Source organism: Spermophilus citellus, assembly GCF_964194105.1.
Source record: "Spermophilus citellus genome assembly, chromosome: 4".
Taxonomy (NCBI): domain Eukaryota; kingdom Metazoa; phylum Chordata; class Mammalia; order Rodentia; family Sciuridae; genus Spermophilus; species Spermophilus citellus.
In genome coordinates this window covers 63,842,808-63,866,112 of record NC_138185.1, presented here as the reverse complement: position 1 = coordinate 63,866,112, position 23,305 = coordinate 63,842,808, and the positions used below count along the sequence as shown (strand labels likewise).

The window sequence follows — 23,305 nt, the reverse complement described above, 5'->3', positions numbered from 1 at the left end:
GAATGTAGAATGAGAAAAATATCAGAACCAAAAAGGCCTGACAGATTCTGTGAAGGGCTACTTATCAAGATGACAACTTACTAAGTTTATTACATTATAAAAGTAAAGGGATCAGAAAAAAGTGTCATTCAAAACTTTAAAAGGATTTTCCTTAAGACTTTAACATCCAGGTAACACTACATGCAGATAACACCAAAAGAACCAGTCAAACTATTAAGTGATAATTAAAACCTAATTCTCATTCCATTATCTCCCAAAGTATTAAAAATAGTGGTGGTAGGTAATCCTTAGCACTAAATTAAAACAGACAATTTATGACCTACAGGTTAAAAATATAAGCAACTTATGTTATAGGGTTCTAATCTCTGATCTTACGATCATCATGTAATCTTGGACATATCATCTGAGCTTCAATTTTCTCATGTGCACTATATGATATACAGTAGCATGGAGCTCTGAAATCAAATCATGATTCACAGTGGGTTATTAAAAAAATGTGTTTATATATAAAATTAACACTTATTCTGGGATGCTGTTTGCATCTAACACAAGGATGTCCCATCAAGAAATTCCCTTAGGCTGGGGTTGTGACTCAAGGTTATAGCACTTGCCTAGCATGTGTGAGGCACTGTGTTTAATTCTCAGCTCTGCAAATGAATAAATAAATAAGACAAAAAATTTTAAAAAATTAAAAAAAAAGAAAAAGAAAAAGGTCCATCAACAACTACGAAACATTAAAAAAAAAAAGTTCCTTGCTTCAGGGAGAAAATTCTGGTTGTAGGGATCATTCTCCATGTTCTCATATTTTCTACTATGTGAATGCTTTTGCAAAATACAGTTTGTTTAAAACTTGGAAGGAAAGCAGTAAGAAACTGATTTTTATATAACCTAGGATTTGTTTTGTTTTGGTACTGGGAATTGAACCCAGAGGTACTTTACCACATCTCCAGCCCTTTTTATTTTGAAGCAGGTTCTCAGACTGTTTCAGCTGAGTTGTTTACAACATTTAATCATCAGTCTCCTCTCTTAGCCTGGTCTCCTCATAAAGAAAGTAGAATAGGTATAGCCTGGTAAATACTGGGTACGTGTTCTTTATAGGTAAAACACCTGCTTGAATTCATAAAGGCAGCCAGTGTTTAGAAGCCAAATCCAACTTATCTTCTGTTTTGGTTACTGCCAAACTGAAGGACTAAGATTGGGCCAAACTTGCAAAAATCCCTCAAAGTATATGACATGTGGTGAAATACCAATAAGGTTATAGTATTTCATGAGTCTTGTGCTATCCTGAGGATTAAAAATTGATCATTTAGACTTCATCTAAACTTTCTGCATTAGAAACAGAAGGTTTAATTCTCAGGAATCGCTCTAAAAAACTGAGATGTGTCAAGACTGTTAAGACTTCATGTTTAATTGAAAATTGACAAGAAAGTATTCCCTCTAGTATTTTCTTTTCTTCTTCTTCCTTTTGTTGGGGGTATCAGGAATTGAACCCAAGAGTGCTTAACTACATCCCTGGCCTTTTTTAAAAAAAATTCTTTTATTTTAAAACAAGGTCTCACTAAGTTGGTCAGGGCCTTGCTAAGTTGCTGAGGCTGGCTTTGATCTTGCAATCCTCCAGCACCATCATGCCATGCTCCAATATTTTCTTTTTTTTTTTTTTTTACTATTTTTTTTTAGTTGTAGATAGACACAATACCTTTATTTAATTTATGTGGTTTAATTTTTATTTAATTTTTGAGGATTGAACCCAGGGCCTCACAGGTGCTGGGCAAGTGCTCTACCACTGAGTCACAACCCCAGGCCCCATGCTCCAATATTTTCTAATTCACAAATTTCATTAACAAATCTGACAAGAATAAACATTATTATTTATTTAAAACTCACTAAATGACACATTTCACTTGATTATTACAAATATTCTGAAAGGCCAGTGTTTTGCAGATGAGAAAATTAAAGCTCAGAGTGGTCAAATGACTTGCCTAGGTTTCCTACATGTTAAATTTATGGAGCTGGTGCTTGAACACAGATCTTCCTGATTCAACAGCCCATGTTATTTCTTCAATACCATGGTGTCTCCTAACATCTTTCACTGATAATATTACCAAATCAGAAACTTCTCAAAAATAAGCAGACACTGAGACATTAAGTGAATGGGCTCTCATCTCACCTCCGGTGGTTCATTTCTGTATCACTGGCTGCATTCTTCCCAGGACCCCAACTGTGTCTCCGGAAAGGGGACAAAGAACGCATGGAGTTCCTCAGGACAGAGCAGTTTGCAGGTACTTCAGTGATGCTGTCCATCTCCTCTTCTTCAATTTCCCCAGAGCCAGCAGGCTCACTCTCACCTTCTGGACCCTCAACTCCCACCCCATGGCTATAGAAGCCATCATGGCTTTGCTGGTCTCTAGATCTCTTCAATTTTGAAATCTGAGGGAGGGACACATCACTGCCGCGAGAAGAATGTCGATCCAGAGAAGCTGTGTCATCAGTAGAAGAACCAGATCTTGTAATATCACAGACCAATTGCTCTTCCTCGGGCTGTAATGGAGAGAAAATACATACAATTGAAACTGGCAGGATCAACCATAAGTCTCAATCACTCTAGAACAAGCCAATGGCTTCAGAGTTGATCAAAGGTGGACAAGATAAATAATTGCCTTAGAACAGACTTGTTGCTTTGTTTTTGTTTTTAAAGCATTATTGCAGTTGGCCTTCAGTATAGAAATGTTCTAGGTCTAGCTCCTTCTGTCATCTTACTAGTCGTACTAGACTACAAGTAATTCTTAGGTTTATTCTTTTAATGAATATGATCAACTGAAATGAGGGGAACCATTTGTCTCTAGACTTTCTGCTGCATGAAAAGTCTAATATGATAAGGAATTAAGAGTTAACTTTTTCAAAAGCTTTAAATGAAACAAAACAACCTGTATGGCTACAAAAATAATGTAGTAAAGTTAAGATTCCAAAAGGAAGTACCTAAGTATTTTTAAGTGTCCTTTTGAAAAACACAGAATAGCTTCTGATCCCACCTTAACTCTGCCACCAATATCAAAACAGAAGAAAACTATTATTTCTTCTCATTTAACTTGGCTGAATATTATGAAGCCAAAACAGTCAGTCCTGGCAATGAGGTCTTTGATAAAGTGACAATGATTTTTTCCTGGCCAACCTATAGAGCATAATAGGAACTGGGCACATTTTAGGCATAGTTGCCCAATACACACTACTTCTTGATAAGTAAGATGAGTTTCATAGCATACAAAAGGCCTTAAGACTGTTTTTAAGTATTTAAGAGATGCATGGTCACATTCTCTCTTTAAGCACTTCCTTAATATCTTTATTTTGAACTCTAACAGGGCAAGGAACAAGGAATAGAGAAAGGCATGCTGTGACACCTCCCCTTCAAGTATATTTCTAATTAGTCACTTAATTCAATGTTTTAATTAGAGTGAAGAAATATGTGGTTCTTAGAGAAAGATTTTTTTTAAATATGAGAGCCAATGAGTCCTTTCAGCTTTGGAATAGAAAACAAACCCTGTACTTGAAGGACAGTCTTTTAAAAGGTTTAATTTTAAATACTCATGACCAAAAGCATACTACTTTATAAAAGCACCTTTGTACCTTTTTGGCTGGATCTCATCTACTGTTGACCACCCCTCTCAATATAGTTTGCTAGATTAATTCATTTTTATATAATGTGTAAAATGAGATTGAGAGGGAAGAGGGAAAATGCAATGGGATCAGAGTACTTGTCAGGGAATCAGGGCCCAGGCTATTTAATGGACTCTCCCAGGTACATAGGCAGTGAGTGGCAGAATCAAGATTCAAATCAAAGTTGATTTCAACTCCAAACTGCCCTATTCCATTATCTCAAGTATCTTTAAAAACTCTATAAGGACAAGATCTCTAGTATCAGAAAAGTCCCCTCCCCTCACTGTATCAAACTACAAAATAAACTGCACTTCATCAAGTAAATTCTAAAGTAATGATAAGTATTATTGTAAAATAAAATCACTGACAGTTCTTTTTAAGTTAATGAGGAGATGATATGGCCATCCTAAAGGATTCCTATTCACAGAGACACTCTCCAGAAATAAAGAAAATGGAAATGGTCATAAATGCCAACTATTGAAAATACTTCTAGAATGTCTTAGCTTTCTCACTACAGTGGGTTGAACGTGTCCTTCTCAAATATGTGTCCTTCTCAGAACATGACCTTATTTGGAAATAGGGTCAAGATGAGATCACAGTGGAGTAGTGTGGGCCCTTGATCCAAGATGAAATGAAGGGGAAAGTGATACAGGAGAATTCCACATGAAGACTGAAGTAAAGACTGAACAACCCACGGAATGCCATGGGCTGCCAAAAAGCTCCAGAGACGCATGGAAAAGATTCTTTCTCAGAGGTTCTAGGGGGAAAGCAACTCAGCAGGCAGCATGATTTCAGGACAAGTAGCCTCTATAACTGTGAAAGAATAAATTTGTTCGTTCAAGCCACCCAGATTTGGGGAGGGGGGATTGTTTGGTTTCAGTGAGTGCTAGGGATCAAACTCAGGATATCACATATGACAGGCAAATGCTCTATCACTGAGATACATCCCTAGGATTAATATATTCACCTAGTTCCCTAAATTTCTCATTCTCAAAATAATAGCAGGGGACAAACAGAATGGGAATCAATAAGCAAAATGAGACAAGCCTGTTTTAAAACACACAAGAAGGGCTTCAAAGGCAACACAACCTCTGAGTTACTTTCCATTTACTATATATTCTTCTTATAGGTTAGCTCCTCCCAGTTTGGAAATGACTCATGACAGCAGAACAGGTGCTTCTTTACTTTGGCATCTACTCTTAGAAGGTTATTATCTTGAAAAAAATCACTTTGCATTTTGCTAATCTGAAACTCATAAAACAAACATCTTCCCTTTCCCAAAACATTAAAACAAAATGGGAAAATCTTTGATGGCCTGTTCATGTGTTTTAAAAAAGAAGAGATCTGTCTAGAACTTATCCTCAATGTAGCCTTTTCCTCTGGTGTGTAGTATGACATTTTGAGGAATGATCAAGGAGTCTTTAATAGTAACTCTTGATTTTTTTTTTCAGTCCTGCATTTCTGATAAAAGTAAGGTTTACATAGTGTAATATTCTCTCACCCATGTATTTTTATGTATTATCCAAAAAGGCAAAAGCAGAACAATATTCTGAAACTAAAACTGAGTTCAATTGTTAAATACTAAGACAAATAGTTTTCTTCAATGCTGGACCAAATCCAAAGGAATCTTTACTTTCTCCCCAATACTTTCACATGTTTTCAAGTGCTGTCCCTGCAACTCCATCATGTCTTTACATGATCCCCGTAGAATAAAAATGGGTGGCAAACTGAAAATCATATCTAGACTATAGTCATGGTCTTGCTATAGCTAATCATCTTGACTATAGATATCACTTTTTCATGTTACCTTGACATCTAATAAGAAAGGGTTCAACAGATCTAACAGAGGTCAGATATTAATACGAGGCCTATTGAAAGGTAAGGTCCATTTAAATCATGGATGACACTGAAACTTTCTGTAAATTTTCCAATTTTTTAAGAACAGAATTGCTTTCTAGTTCCTGAAACCATTTAGTGCTGAAGTTCTTAGAGCTACCCAATATAGACTAAAGAACTATTGCTTCCCCCATTCTTTCTGCCCCCTTACATACAAATACCAGGTTTGAGGGAATTATGTTTTTCCATTTATATGTTGGAAGGAAAGAGAATTTATGATTTCTGGCATTTAACATTCCATGTCTAAGATCCAAAGTTTCTGTTAAGGGTTCTTGGGTTATGTGTCAGTCTTTCTTAGGCAGATAATTTATCTTAAAAAATGTCTGCTAACTAAATGACTTCCCTTAGGATATTACTCCTGTCTGAAGGAATGATGCCACGGGATCAGCTGATCCAAGATATCTAATTTATGTGGAATTATAATTCAGTGGTATTTCTATTGGTACATTCAGTAGATGGCCAAACATAATTCAGGTTTTCGTTCTTCCCCTAAGATACAGTTCGAAGGCAGGACACCAAACAAAGAAGGACAAAGAAACAGAGACACAGAAAGGGAGACTAAGAGAGAATGGGTGGGTAATAGTTGTGTATGTATGTGAGAAGGAAAAACATTGGAGAAACTAAAGCTGTGTTTATATCTGAGATTGACACAAATCCTTCTTCCATTGAGTTCTCACAATTGTTTTTCCTCTTGCATACAGGAGGGTTGGAATACACTAAAAAGTATCATCTTTACCATCAGGAAAAATCCTTAGGGTTTATCTAATCCTAAAAATCTGCAAAAGACATCAAGGTAGCAAAAGGCAAAGACAGATACTTCCAAAGAAAGGGCTCTCCAAGCAAGACAAAGGCAAGAGTTTGCAGCTCTTTATAAGCAGCAGACTTAAATGGACAGCTTCAGCTAGAGGGACAGAAACCAAGCTATGAAGTAATGTTCTGCTATGAAGTAATGTTCTGCTTAATTTGGGGTAAAATAAACTAGTTAATATTTTAATTATAAAATAATTATATAGGTAAAATAAATGAAAAAGGTCAAAACAAAATGATGCTACTTGAATAAAGTCTTAGAAGCTATTACTATTCTTAAATAGTAATATAAAACAAAAAATATGATGAACTTGAATAATAATTATTAGTTACTTATCACATGTCAGGTTTATGCTAAGCTATTTTGAAATATTACACCTCTTAATCCTTATAACTATTTGAATAAATATTCTCATTCCCATTTTTAGTTGAGAAAACTGAGGATCAGTGAATTTAAATGACAAATTCAAGATTCTAACTTAGCTAGTCTCAGCCAAGAGCTAGATGCACTGTTTTTTTTTTTTTTTTTAAATAGCTCTTTAGGTGATTCTAGATGCAGCTAGGATTGAATCCTAGTGTTATCAACCTGTAGAGCTGTTACCAAAATGTTTAACATAAAACTAAGATGGATCTTACTGCTAAATGTAAAAGCTAAAAGTATAAAACTTTTAAAGAAAAACATTAAAACTAAAGGCAGGAAAAACAAAAATAGAACAGGACACAATATGCAATAACCAGAAAACATTAACAAATCACATTTCATCAGAAGTAAAAACTTCACCTCACATCAACATCATTATAAAAGCAAATGGCAAGGCATACATAGAAAAAATTGCAAAACATAAGCCTAATAAAGGACTGATATCCAGGTTTACACACACAACTCCACTTCTCAGCAGCAACTAACAATACATTTTTTTTTAAATAGTCAAAAGATTTTAATAGACACTCCCCAAAGGAAGATACGAAAGTTGTCAATGAACACAAGAAAATGTGTTTACAACAACACTAGTTGCCAAGGAAATGTAAATCAAAAACCTTGAAGACATACTACTGCATGGATGCCAGAAATACTAAAACAATTATACATGTCAATAAGGATGTAGAACAACTGGAGTTCTCATACACCACTGTTGAGAGTGTAAAATGGTATAATCAATTTGGAAAATAATCTGTTTCTCATAAAACTGAACCTACACCTACATATAATCTAACAATTCCACTTCTAGGTACTCAGGCAAGAAACATAATATTATTATTATTTTCTTTAGTTGTAGATGGACACGACATCTTTATTTATTTTTATGTGGTGCTGAGGATCGAACTTAGTGCCCCACACAAGCAAGGCAAGCACTCTACCACTGAGCTGTAGCCTCAGTCCAAGAAATGACATTATTTAGACTGAATTTACATTAAGTTCTGAAACATGGAAAACTAATACATGGGGTGGGGGTGGGGGTCGGGGGAGTGCTGACTCTGGAGAGTTTAAATGGAGACTGTCTGGGAAGGAAAAAAAAAGAAACTTTCCAAGGTGATCTTTATAGTTTATATATTTTGATGTGGGCTTGGGTTAAAAAGTGAATGAATGTATTTATCAACAGTCACTGAATCCTCAAGATTGTACATTTCAGCCAGACACAGTGGCACATGCCTATAATCCCAGTGACTCCAGGGGCTGAAGCAAGAGAATTGCAAATTTGAGGCCAGTCTCAACAAATTTAGTGAGACCCTCAGCAACTTAGTGAGACCTTGTCTGTTTTTTTTCTTTTTTTTTTATTGATTATTTAAAGCATTACATAGCTCATGATATATCATCTTTCATACATTTGACTCAAATTGTGTTTTGAACTCCCATTTTCACCCCAAATACAGATTGCAGACTCACATCTGTTACATATTCACATTTTTACAAATGCCATATTAGTGACTGTTGTATTCTGCTACCTTTCCTATCCCCTACTATCCCCCCTCCCCTCCCCTCCCCTCCCATCTTCCCTCTCTACCTCCCCTGCTGTTGTTCAATTCTCTCCCTTTTTTTCCCTCCCCCTTGCCCCTCATAACCTCTTATAATTTTATGTATCATTGAAGGTCTCCTACTATTTCCATGTGCTTTCCCTTCTCTCTCCGTTTCTCTCCCCCCATTCGTCTTTGTTTACTGTAGTCTTTTCCTCATGCTCTTCCTTCCTGTTCTGTTCTTAGTTGTTCTCTTTATATCAAAGCAGACATTTCGCATTTGTTTTTTAGGGCTTGGCTAGCTTCGCTTAGCATAATCTGCTCTAATGCCATCCATTTCCCTGCAAATTCTATGATTTTGTCATTTCTTAGTGCTGCATAATACTCCATTGTGTATAGATGCCACATTTTTTTTATCCATTCATCTATTGAAGGGCATCTAGGTTGGTTCCACAGTCTAGCTATTGTGAATTGTGCCGCTATAATCATTGATGCAGCCGTATCCCTATAGAGCGCTTTTTTAAGGTCCTCAGGGAATAGTCCAAGAAGGGCGATAGCTGGGTCAAATGGTGGATCCATTCCCAGCTTTCCCAGGAATCTCCATACTGCTTTCCAAATTGGCCTCACCATTTTGGCAGGCATAGTTTAACAACACAAAGGAGAGACATCAGAGTAATACAGAAACAAAACAAATCTATAGAAGAGAGCAGAAACACGACAATCAAAAAGAGCTGGAAAGTAACGTGAACAACATGAGAAAACAAGGGAAAAAAGGATTACAAACAATGCAAGACAACTCAATTCTACAGGAGGACATAGAAATATCAGAAACAGGGATAGGGAAAGAACTCAAGGCATACCTAACTCGAATGGAAAGGAATATTAGAGAAGACATGAGACAGCAAGTCCAAGAAATAAAAGTATATTTTGAAAATGAATTAAACAAACAAATTCAAATGGCAAAGAACGAGCTCTACCAGGAGATAGAGATCTTAAAAAAAAATCAAACAATAATCCTAGAATTGCAGGAAACTATAAACCAAATTAAAAACTCAAACGAGAATATTACAAATAGACTTGATCAAGTAGAAGTCAGAACATCAGATAATGAAGACAAGGTTTATCAACTTGAAAAGAATATAGTCAACACAGAAAAGATGCTTAAGTCCCACGAGCAATCTATTCAAGAGATATGGGATGTCATTAAAAAACCAAATCTGAGAGTCATAGGGATAGAAGAAGGCACAGAGGGCTGGGGATGTGGCTCAAGCGGTAGCGCGCTCGCCTGGTATGCGTGCGGCCCGGGTTCGATCCTCAGCACCACATACCAACAAAGATGTTGTGTCCGCCGAGAACTAAAAAATAAATATTAAAAATTCTCTTCTCTCTCTCTCTCTCTCTCCTCTCTCACTCTCTCTTTAAAAAAAAAAAAAAAAAGAAGGCACAGAGATTCAAACCAAAGGAATGGACAGCATATTAAATGAAATAATTCTAGAAAACTTCCCAGAGATGAAAGATGGAATGGATTGCCAAATCCTGGAAGCCTACAGGACCCCAAACATTCAAAACCATAACAGACCAAATCCAAGACATATAATTATGAAGATAGCCAACGTACAGAACAAGGAGAGAATACTAAAAGCTACGAGAGAAAAGAGGCAGATTACATTCAGGGGTAAACCAATTAGGTTAACGACCGATTTCTTATAACAAACTTTGAAAGCGAGAAGATCCTGGAATAATGTATTTCAAATGCTGAAAAATAATGGATTCCAACCAAGAATACTATATCCAGCAAAATTGAGCTTCAAATTTGACAATGAAATTAAAATCTTTCACGATAAACAAAAGCTAAAAGAATTTGCAGCAAGAAAACCAGCTCTGCAAAGCATTTTGAACAAAACACTACAAGAAGAGGAATTGAAAAATAGTGCCCAAAACTAACAGCAGGAGGTATCTCAGTAAAGGGGGAGGAAAATAACCAAAAAGCAAAACTAGCCAAACTAAAATAAATAAATAGAGACCTTGTCTTAAAATAAGAAATAAAAAGGGACTGGAGATTTAGTTCAGTGATAAAGTTGCTCCTGTGTTCAATCCTCCAGTAAAAAAAAATAAAAAATTTTAAAAGATTGTATATTTCATTGTATATAAATTTTTACAAATAAAACAAAAACCAACTATAAACAAATGATGAATTCTAAGTATTCAGAGGTGAAGTGTACTGACATATTTTGAAATGCACCAAAGAATTTAGGTGGACTGGTGGGTAGATAGATGAATGAACAGAAATACTGCTATGTAAGGAAGTAAATGCAATAAAAAGTTAATTGTAGAATCTGAGAGATGGATATATTTGGTGTTCACTGCATGATTTTTTTTAACTTTTCTACATGTTTCTGTGTTTTGATAATGAAAAGTTGGGGGGAAAGGCCTGCTTGGCTTCCTCAACCAGAGTTAAACTATGTAAATAAGATATGAGTATAAAAATTACATAACTCATACACACAGAAATGTGAAAACAGCTAAACACTTTATGTTTTATTACTATAACTGAAGGAATCAAGCTTAATAGTGCCCAAACACTGGTCCTTTAATTGGTCCTTTAATTTTCATTTATCTATTCACTCAATTAGTTAATATTATTATGTTATATTCAAGGAGTCCTGCTATGTGCCTTGAAAAATCATAGCTCACGTTTTAAACATCTAATACATACCACAATCACTTAACTCATTTATTTTATCTAATAATATTTTATCTAAGAATCTTAAGTATTAGATCAGAGTGGCCTAGACTATGCATATTTTATGATCACATTTTCTCAGCCAGTGCCAAAAAGAATTCCAGGATTTCTTCTCACTTTAAAAATGTAAAATTTATGCTGCTGATATAAGGAACGGAAAGACTTTAATAACTCACAAATATTCATAAGAATAAACATGAAGCTCATAACACTCATTAGATAGTTCCATTTGCTGGGAGGCACACTCAATGGAAAGACAGGTTAAGGTGAACAGTTGGTGAAGAACACTTCAGGCCGTTAAGGAGCGCTCTGTAAGACTACAGTCACATAAATGACTGCAGGAAGTGACCTAATGCACCACTCATGGTTCACAGAAAAGGATGTTGCAATATCTTGCCCACAGATTATATTTTTAGAGAATGAAGAAGAGGAGGGGTAAGCCCTGGGAAGAGAAAGGAGGAAAGGGAGGTTAGGCCCTGGTAAGAAATTGAAACATTCTGGTATGGCACAGTCCATGTGTGGATGATCAATGAGGAAGACTTCTAAGGAAGCAGCTGATGACCTGTCTACCATGACTATACTTTCAAATAAATCAATGGATTTAGAAGAGTTTTTCAGAGACTGAGAGCAAAATAAAAAAATACAAAGAGATTTTAGAGTCAGGCGTATGTGCAAATCTCAGTTCTCTTACTCAGTAGCTCAGTAATTTTGGATTAACTTCTTCACCAATCAGAGGCTCTACTCCCTTAGGGTAAAAGGAAGACAAAACCACTAGAGTTGCAGGGCTTTGTGTATGGTAAGCACTCTATCAATATTAGTTTGTCTCCCTCCTTTTCCTTTCACAAGTAGTAAGCCCTTGGTTTATTAATGTTAGAGAAAATATTTAATGCAAAGTATCTCTTGGTAACAAACCACTTTGGCAGACTACAACCAAGTTTTTCTACATGAAACAATTCCAATAGTAAAAGAATGTTATTATTAATATTTCAAAACAAATACTTAATGAACCTTCATATACCATCATTATCAATCAATGGGCCTACGTTAAAGCTGGAACTAGAGAAACCATCCAATGTGTTCATCTCAGACAAAAGCAATGTTTTTAGAGACATGTATATTCACAATGATATTTCCCCAGAGGAGAACAGAAGTCCTTACAATTAAAGCCTTGAAGGAACAGTGGAAAGTACCGAAATTCTGATATTTTAAAAGTCATATTGGTTTCCTTCTTCCAACGTACAGAGTTTTTACTTCAAAGAATCCCTTCAGTCAATACACTATGAGTAACAATGACAGAAATCCTGAAATTTGCACCACAAATCTTCCCAAGGACCTTGGGAAGAGAAAGGAACAAGGTAGAAAGGATAAGGAAACACCCAGTCAGAATAGGAAAGTCCCTGGACAAAATGAAAGGGAAGTATAACAGGGTATATTCACAGAGGCTTCAGTATGTTCCAAACCAGAATTCCAGGACTTTATGCCTTCATTATTATACTATAACTTCTAAACACAGAATCACCACCCTCTCTTGGATAACTTGATCACCCACTAGCACAACTGTTCTCACTACTATTCCAAAGTCATCTTAAAACCGGAAGGAAGAGTCTTCTTCACAGCTGCCATGGCATTTCTGCCCCCCACCTCTCACCACTAAGAAAACCACTCATGGCACACAATTGAGTGCTATCTGCCCTCTGCTTGTGTGGAAGCCCTCTACTCTTCTTATGGGACAAAACAACTTGCTGCAAGGAGAAACAAGCCCAAGCAAAAGACAGCAAAATGCTCCCATCACCCACTTCCCTAGCCTCAAACTCTATGCAAACATAACTTGATTTGTGTGCATGAATTTTTCACTATATAGAAAGCTTGAATCCCTTAGCAAAGATCTAGAAAGTTCCAATTCAGCAGGGTGGATGAATAAGGGTGATATCACCAGGATCAACAGTAAAGTTTCAGGCCTCCACACATTAATCAGAAAATGAATCTATGGTTAGCTTACACACATGACCTCATACAGTCTAAGTTGTAATCCTTTCCTGCCCAAGGAATAGTGTTCACTGTCATATGATTTAGTCATATGATTTAGTTCATTCTAAAGGAACTTCCATGCCTTTGATTTCAATGCAAGTTCCAAAACTTGCATGTAAACAAGCTGCATTTTGCAGAAAATAAATTTGGATAATGCCTCTTTCCCTAAACTCTGGAAATCTCATTTCCTTTTTCAAAAGGGATTACAATGGCAAGCGAAATCTATGGGGCCAGCTGGATCACAATTTACTAGTAGGAGTCACATTATTAAGGGAAATAATATGCCTTGAGGAGAAGATGATGAGCATAGGAGAAGAACAAAGTGAAAGAGATTTAAGGAAGACCAAAGGGAGCATGAGAATCACTGGACAAAATGAAAAGGGAAGGTACCCAAATACCTTTGAGAAGATGATGCTGTCCATTTCATCACTGGGTGAATGAAAGAGGTCAGAATCACTCCCAGATTCTCTCTGAAGTATATCTGGTTTTGAGCTACACTCTCCGCTCAATGCAACATCCAAAATGTTCTCACATCCTGAAAAAGAAAATTTATTCAACTGATACTTAAAAATTTTTCTTTTCTTCCAAGCAACTAACCTTTCTTCTCTTTTGTTTTCCCCGCTTTTCCACATCCATCCCTTCATTCTTTCTCTTTCTTTTTAGATATCAAGAATTCAAATTAGTAGCTTCTACTACTAAAAGTCAAATTAATAGTTTCTACTATTCCAATTCTAGGATCATACGTTTACCATAGGCCGCTTATGAGTTAGCCATGTTTATGTAAGGTAAAGAAAGGAACGATGATCTAGAATCATATTCTATCTAAACAGTAATGGTTCCTCCTGATAGTTAGGGAATAATTCTCTTTTCCACCAAAATCTGAAGTTCATTACTAGGAAATTATGTGATAAGGTTTGAGGCCAATTTTAGCTTGGGACTAAAGTTCTTTCTGGAAACTTGTTACCTTTTCTAAACAGTGGTATAAAGATAAAGGGGGTGCTATCAATAAACATATGTGTATTACACTTATGGTTTCTACTGAGTAATAATAAATGTAACTTAACTTTTCCTCCCTTTAAATAGATCTTACATTGGAAAAAAATGTGCTGAAGTAGAAAAACGTATCCATCTGGAATCTGTTTTCAATTCAATAACTAGGATGGAGATTGAAGAATGAGAGGTGGGGTCCATGACAAAACTATTATACTCACATGAAGGATCCTTAAGACTTAACCTGAAATTGACAATGCACTTATTATTTCCTATTAACTTTGTGAACAAAGGGACATAAGACCTGCTAGCAATAGGATTACAGAGATTTAACACATGAAATCCAATGGTTCCTTCACATTTGAGTTAATAGTTCTGTCATGGATCCTTCTTTTGGCTCACCAGTTCCCATTCTTGCTACTAACATATTCCAGATGAAGAATCCAAAAGTCAAGTAGTGGGTAGATATTAACCTTCTTCGGAGGTTTGAAGATAGGCGCTCCTAAGTTATTTTATTTTTTGGTGAGGACATATATACATGTATACTTAATCAAATCTGTATGTGACCCAAGTGATGAAGGGAGCAGTTCATTAAATCTCTATCCAGAAGTCTTGGTTGAAAGCAAATTAAAAAGGAGCTGACAATACAAGGTGATGTCAAAACAAACACACACAAATAATTTTACGTCCTATTAACATTCAATGTACTGGAATCCAAATGGGGATGATCCTGTCACTATGTGTTTTCAAGACCATATTACACATGACTGTTTATTCCCAGACAACATTTAAACTGGAAAACTGATAAAACAAAAAATGTGTACATGGTAATGAGGTCACAACAGTAGAAACAAACAGGCTACATTCAGCTTGGGCAACAGTTTGAAGAAAATGTGCCTAAAGACAGCAGTATATTTCTTTCTATATTCTTCTAGGAACTGAACAAAGACCACTGAGTTTAAGTGGCAGAGTTTTCACTATTCTCAGGACTTTGCTGAGGCCTCAAAAAGTAAACAATGTCACTTTACCAGGACAGTTGGAGCACAGACTGAATGCCTATGTCAAGATATTATAAGAAAAGCTATAATATATACAAAGGGAGGAATGTAGATTGCACCAGTTAATTTCCAGTGAATCTTCTGATTCTTAGATTCAATGCTTGAATGATGTTTGTGTGTGTGTGTGTGTGTGTGTGTGTAGGAGAGGGAGAAAGAAAGGGAGGAAGGAGAGCAAGAGAGAGAGGTGTGGATGTAGGGTAGAGCTAATGGGAAGTTTTTATCTAAATTAAGAATTAATAATAAAATCATTTACCCTGAATCAGCCAGGTAAGTTCTGATGAAGGAGGCATTGAATCAGAATAGGTAATGCACTGCTTGTCAGTAAAACTACTTTTTCTGTAGTTAGGCATTTATTTAGGTACTGGGGAGTGTCCAAATAAAAATATATGGGGAGAGGGGGTTTTATCTGTGGCAGAAATGAACACATTAAAAGATAATTTCATCATAGAATTGTGTAAAGGATGCCATCCACAAGAAATGAGTCAGGAATGTGGATTAACTTTAAAAATTTGAAATTAAAAAAAAAAAGACCCTATAGTTAATGGACTATTTCAGATGTGTTAGTTCAATGGGAAGGGACCTGCCTTTGAGACATTGGAAATTATGGGTATTCTGGAAGTCCCCTCCCCTACATTGCACAGAATGTAGTAAAACTTAGGTGGAGTTGGTGGGTTTGTGATCTTTCTATTCCTTTCCCTTTTCCCACTTGGAAAAATTAAAAGCTCCATTCTGTGGCTGAGGGGAAAACAAGGGAGTTAGCCAAGAAAAGAAAGGGCTGTCACAGCAACTATGCTGAGCTGCTAGATTGTCCAGCTGGCAATCTAACAGACCATGTCCAAATTCCAGACTGGAAAACAACCCAGCTCAAGATATTCTAACAGAAAATCCACAGAAAGATCCAGATTCAGACTTAGAAATACCTCACCCAGAAAATAAATCCAAGCCAGCACAAAGGACCACAAACCTAGTTTGGGAGAGGAACAGTTCACTGTTTGAGATAATGTTGACTGCTGGGGTAGGGAAAAGGGAAGGGGATGGAAAAGAAGTAATGGAGACACAAGGACCTTAAACCATTATAACCCCAGAACTACCTCCATTGTGTGTGTGTGTGTGTGTGTGTGTGTGTGTGTATGTGTATATGTGTGTGTGTGTGTGTGTATGTGTATATGTGTGTGTGTGTGTGTGTGTGTGTGTGTGTGTGTGTGTTGGGGGGGGCATTCCCTCAAAGGTGACCAGATCTTGTGTCACATGTGTTAAGTTTTCAAAATTAATGAACTCTTTCATTTCTTCCTACACATCACCTAATGAATAATGTAGAGCAACATAAATAAGAGTAGAGTACTAGTTTTATAGTTCAATGGATTTGGCTTAAATCTAGATCACAGGCAAGAAGTAATTTAACTCTCTACTCTTTATTTTCATACCAGTGAAATGAAATGATTAGTATCTTCCAGGAGTTGTAGTGACATAAATAATTTATACACATAGTAACCAGAACTCTGGTCCTTAGCACTTAGCAGATATGTGATACATGTGCCTAATCAAGTTCAGACTCCATCAATCTCTAATGTGTGATTCTTTAAATATCTGGATGACAGTTATCTGAAAATGGGCACAGCAAGGACAGGTCATGTTTTATAACCCATATACAAATATGCCCCCAATTTTTGTGTACTGCATCATTAACTTTTTAAAAGCTAACAGAAAATATACTTTTTGAGATGTTATCCAGTCTTTTGGGTTTAAAATGACAAATTTCTGCACCACATAAAAATATTTCAGTCAGCAGTGGACCACATATATGATGGTATATACCACACAGCTTAGGTGTGCAGCAGATTGTACCTATACCACCCAGATTTGCCTAAGCACACTCTATCATGTTCACACAATGGTAAAAATCACCTCAGACACATTTCTCAGAATGTATCCTTATCTTTGGGCCATATATGACTGTATATGCTAACAAATTAGAGTTGAAAAAGAATAGGAAAACATCAGCAACATGTACTGGGCTTTGTTAAATCATGCTAATCATAATTCTATCTTGTATTTATCACACAAAGTGATCTTAAAGAACATTATTATCTTATTTGCTCTAACTCTATTGTTCTACTGAGACACTGTAAAGTAAAACAAAAACTGAAGCCTGTTGTGGTGGCCCAATTACTCAGGAGTCTAAGACAGGAGGATAACAAGTTCCAGGTCAGCCTCAGCAATTTAGGGAGAACCTGTCTCAAAATAAAAAAGTTCTAGGGATGGTGGCAGAGTACCCCTAGGTTCAATCCCTAGTACTACAAATGGATAAAACCACCAAAAAAAAAAAAAAAAAAAAAAAAAAACAGGAGGAGGAGGAAAGGAGGGAGAAACAGAAAAAAAGAAACCTTCAAGATAAAGTATACACCTGGGATGGATATACACACACACACACACACACACACACACACACACACACACCAAAAAAAAAAAAAAAAAACCTGCCTAAAATACAAATCTCAGGTCTGAAGTACAGAAGTGTAATTCAGATCTGAAATTCTGTTATGTTGAGTTTTAAAAATAATCACTAAAAAGGCCAAACTGCTTATGCTTGAAGTTAGGATATGGAAAGGGTAAATAACAAATTAAATTCTTGACAATTTTTTCCAAAGTTGCAATAGTTCTCAACCATGGCTACCCAAGAGGAAAACCAAAGGAGCTTACGATTCTGAGATTCAGGCCATACCCAGCCTAATTAAATCAGAATCTCAGAGAATAGGACCCAGGTATTTTGAAAGCTTGCTCACCCAGATAAATCCACTGTGTAGCCAAAATTGAGAAGCATGGGTTTAGCCCCTAATAATACATATATTTAAAATTTTATCAGATTAAAAAACCTGTATCACACACAAATTCACAGCAGCAGATAATTTCACAAATAAATTAATAAATCATAAAGCTACATGTTAAGTCTGTTGCCTCTAAAATAAAATTAAGAAAACTATCTGTGCTCATCTTCAATGAGATGCCTATGAACCAGACGCCTATGAACATCACACATATCCATTCCTCTGATTCCTGTGGAACATGCTAAAGAAGGGCAGAGCTACGAATCAATGATCTATTATTAGAGTAGAATTATGGCTCCAGAAAAATGAACATTTTGGATGTAGTTTCTCAGGCAAACTGGAAAATGGGAAAACTCTGCTTACCTGGGCTCTGCTGGGAAGCCAAAAGAGATGCTGCCTCTGGGCATGGTTCTATTGCACACCAGCTTTCTCGGTTTATCTGGAAAAGAAAAACAACTTGTTTCAGACAGCAAAGTAATGTGGAACAATTTTACAGTTGTTAAAGTTTATTATATAAACCCTTCCATCTTTTTCTTTACTACTTTATTGCAAGGTGGGTAAAATTATGTCAAGGAAGAAAAACATACAACAAAAGCTTCAATACAACCAAGGCAATGTACACTCAAAGCTCTGAAGAGACTGTCAATAAAAGAGGCATACAAAAGCAAGAGGAAAAAATAAATAACAACGACAAAAAAGGACATGGTGCAGGCCAAGGGTGAAATAATAAAGAAGTCAACAAGATGAAAGCGACCAAATATTAAAATGCATATTTAATGTCCTAGTATGCAAGTTAAGAAAAGACACAAAAATTTAAAAATACAAAATAATTCCTATTTAGGAATTAATACATGCCAGGTACCATGTTAAGAATTCTACAAGTATTATCTCATCCAATCATCACAATAGCCACCAAAAGTTTGTGTTACCTCTATTCACCCAAAGGAAAAATAGGGTAAGAGGGATTTTCAAGATCACAAATAGCAGGAATGGTTCTGGAATGCAAGTCTTTGCAATTCTAAAAAGCAAATATACTCCCTTCTTCCTAAATTAAATAGCTTTTAAAAATTTAGCTTTTATATCTTGCAATCATCTTAACATTATAACCCTCTATGTTCCATAACTTTGAAATAAGAAAAACTTTAAGGTTACCATTAAAGATTTCGACACTTCTCTCTCAGTAATTAATAAAATAACTAGACATGAAATTGGCAAAGATATAAAAAAATTCAAAGGCATCAACCTTTAATAAATAAAACCTACAAATTCTTAAATTTAAGAGGATTAAAATCTTAACATGTATACTCTTACCACAACAGCATTATATCAGAAACCAAAAACAAAAGATCACTGAAAAACCCCAAATAATATTTAAAAATTTTAAAAAATAATTCTAAGTAACCAATGAATCAAATAGGAAATATCAAGGAAAACAATATTTTAAACTGAATAAAAATTAAAATACCACGTATAAAAGTTTGTTGGTACAAAGCAATACTTAGAACAAAGCAACAGTAAGTTTGTAACATTTGAAAACAAGGAAGTTCTCAAATCAGTAATGTAAGCTTCCACCTTAAGAAACTTGAAAAAGAACAACAAACTAATCCAAAGTAAGCAATACAGAAAATAGTGGACAGAAATGGATAAGAATATAAAAAAAATAAAATCAACAATATAGAAAGCTGGCTCCCTAAAAGGATCAAAACTATCAATAAAATGCTAGCTGGACTGAAGAAAAGAAAATTTACAAATCACCAATATTGTCAATCCCAGAGGGAAATGATTATAGATTCTATAGACACTGAAAGACTAATGGAATATTATGAACAACTTTACTATAAAAAATTCATGAAACCACAAACTACTGAAATTTACTCAAGACATAAACAACTTTAATAGCCTTATTAAATACATTAATTCATAGTTTAAAACTTTCTTACAAGGAGTACTCCAGGCCCAGATGGCTTCAGTAGTGAATTCCACCAAACTACCAAATATTTAAGAAGGAAATAATACAAATTCTATACAAAATAGAAAATAAATAGAAAAAAAATATTTTCTATAGAAAATAGAAGAAAAGGTACATATCTTGTTTTATAAGCCCAGTACCACCCCCTGGAATAGTATTACTCAAGGACATCAATATAAAAATTCTTAACAAAATGTTAGATACATTCTATCAAGCAATATATGTAATAGATCAAGATACTGTGACCAAATGAGTTAATCCCAAGAATACAAGGTTAGTTTAGCATTAAAAAAAATCAATTTACATCCCAAACTCACAAACTAATGATTTAATGATTTTCAATAGATGAAAAAACCTGGAAAAATTCAACATCTATTCATGATTAAAAATCCTAAGAATATTAGGAACAGAAAGAAAATTTCTCAGTCAGATAAGGGGAAACTATATAAAAGCCCTACAGTTAGCATCATATTTTATGGTGAAAAGACTAAATGCTTTCATCTGTGATAGGAAAACAAGTCAAAGATGCACACTTTAATCACTTCTATTTAACATCATTCTGGGAGTTCTAGTCATTGCATGAAATCAGAAAAAGAAATAAAATAAAAACATAACTTTCTTTTTTCACAAATGGCACAACTCTATGTAGAAAAATCCTAAGTAATTTACAAAAGTGATATGAGAATAAACGATTTGGAAGAGTGCCAGATACATAGTCCTTAACCCCACCCCAAAATTGATACTACTTCTACAAACTAGCACTATATACTAGGAACAAATAATCATAAATTCAAAATGAAAGTAAAAGTAATACTGTTTACAAAAGTATCAAAGAGTAATGAGGGTAATTTTAAGAAAACACAAGTACAACTTGTACTCTGAAAACTCTGAGATACTGGATGAGAGAAGTTAAAGCAGGCTCAAATTAATATGAAGAGATACCATGTGTACAGATAACAAAACTTCAACAGTTGTTAGTTCTCTCTCAAATCACTACATGATCTCAAAACTTTCTATAGAAGTCACACTAATCAAACCTGTGTGGTATTGGTGTACAGATAAGACACACAGGTCAATGGAAGAAAACACAAAATCTACAAGAGATAACTCAATGATAAGAGAGATAGCTCAATGATTTTGACAAAGATGTCAACGTATTCCAATGGGGGAAAATAGTTATATGAACAAATAATACTTCAACAATTCATATGCTGTATCATCCCTAATAGAAAGGGGGATAGTAAAACACCCTATCCCTAAATGCTTCCTTTCTGATCCCAAAGACCCAGCCCAGTTAATGGAACAATGAGAGCAATCTTGGGCCAGAAAGTCCAGATACATAATATTTTGAAGGACTTGGCTCTCTCTTATGCACACGGGAAATGAAGGTTAACTTAATGTTAGTTGTAGAAAGCTACTTTTTTTGCATGTATACTGGGACAGTTGCTCCTTGTGATGCTGATCAAACTAACAAGCTAATGCTGCTGATGTCACTGCTTCTGCAGCCCATCATAAAGCAGAACTGAGCACACTGAACTGAGGGATACATGTCACTTGTCAGACAGCGACCACTGGACAAACTCTGAGGGAAAGGAGGCACTGCCTGGCAAAACATGATAAGGTACAGAGGTACTATCTGTCAGCCGGTTGACAGTGATCTCTTCTCGATGTAGTCCCTGATCTCTTGTAAGTTTTCCCAATAAATCATGTCTTCCCTGACATGTCTGGGCACTTACTTTGACTGTCTTGCAACTTACTCCACTGCATAACTGGACTGTGAAAAAGACATACACAAACACACAAATAAATAACTCTCCAAAAATCTCAAATTTTATACCATTCATAAAAAATGAACTCAAGGCTCAAACGGTGGCGCGCTTGCCTGGCATGTGCGGGAGGGACGCTGGGTTGGATCCTCAGAACCACATAAAAATAAAATAAAGATGTTGTGTCTGCCGAGAACTAAAAAAATAAATAAATACTGAAAAATTCTCTCTCTCTCAAAAAAAAAAATGAACTCAAATTTAATTACATATGAAAATATCAAAGCCAACACTTTAAAACTTGTAGAGAAAACAGGAATATTTTCTTGTGATATTGGGTTAGGCAAAAATTTATTAAAGTTACACACAAAAGAGAATAAAAAACTGATAAATTCATCTGTATCTACATTAAAACTTGCTCCTCAAAAACCAAGTTAGTTAAATGAAAGGGCAAATTACAGGCAGGGAGAAAATATATACAGAACACCTGCTAAAGGACTCTTACCAAGAACATTTAAAAATAAACAAAAAGACTATTAGATTGCTATGACAACACTTTTCAAACAGGTAAAGAACTTGAACATTTCATCAAAAAACAAAAGATACATGAATGGCAAATAAGCATGGGAAAAGATCTAGAAAATCATTGCTTAACAGGAAAAGGCAAGTCAAAGTCACTATACAAGTACACGTCCACTAGGGTGTCTAAAATCAAAGACTGATAAAATAAGTGTTGACAAAGATATAGAGCAACTGAAATATGGTGTATGAATGAAAAACAGTATAGCCACTTTAAAAATGATCTAAAATCTGGAACGAGACAGGGATGCCCTCTATCACCACTTCTATTCAATATAGTTCTGAAACACTGGCCAGAGCAATTAGACGAAAGAAATTAAAGGCATAAAAATAGGAAAAGAACAACTTAAATTATCACTATTTGAAGACGACATGATTCTATACCTAGAAGACCCAAAAGGGTCTACAAAGAAACTACTAGAACTAATAAATGAATTCAGCAAAGTGGCAGGATAGAAAATCAACACGTATAAATCAAAGGCATTTCTGTATATCAGCGACAAAACTTCTGAAACAGAAATGAGGAAAAACACCCCATTCACAATATCCTCAAAAAAAAATAAAATAAAATACTTGGGAATCAACCTAACAAAAGAGGTGAAAGACTTATACAAGGAAAACTACAGAACCCTAAAGAGAGAAATAGAAGAAGATCTCAGAAGATGGAAAAATATACCCTGTTCATGGATAGGCAGAACTAACATCATCAAAATGGCGATATTACCAAAAGTTCTCTATAGGTTTAATGCAATGCCAATCAAAATCCCAATGGCATTTCTTGTAGAAATAGATAAAGCAATCATGAAATTCATATGGAAAAATAAAAGACCCAGAATAGCAAAAGCAACTCTAAGCAGGAAGTGTGATTCAGGAGGCATAGCGATACCAGATTTCAAACTATACTACAGAGCAATAGTAACAAAAACAGCATGGTACCAAAACAGGCGGGTGGACCAATGGTACAGAATAGAGGACACAGAGACTAATCCACAAAGCTACAACTATCTTATATTTGATAAAGGGGCTAAAAGCATGCAATGGAG

General features: G+C 35.4%; 1 protein-coding gene across 12 annotated transcripts in view; it reads right to left on the bottom strand.

The window, feature by feature from the left end:
- The window catches only part of AKAP13 (A-kinase anchoring protein 13), a 351,990-nt gene that overhangs the window by 92,311 nt on the left and 236,374 nt on the right, over window positions 1-23,305 (bottom strand). For all 12 annotated transcript variants that reach the window (XM_081292573.1, XM_081292574.1, XM_081292576.1 and 9 more), the window contains 3 exons: window positions 18,315-18,390; window positions 13,477-13,613; window positions 2,168-2,538 (listed from right to left, as the gene is read on the bottom strand). In XM_081292573.1, coding sequence (XP_081148699.1) covers window positions 2,168-2,538; window positions 13,477-13,613; window positions 18,315-18,390 — 584 coding nt within the window. The remainder of the gene's footprint in view (window positions 1-2,167; window positions 2,539-13,476; window positions 13,614-18,314; window positions 18,391-23,305) is intronic.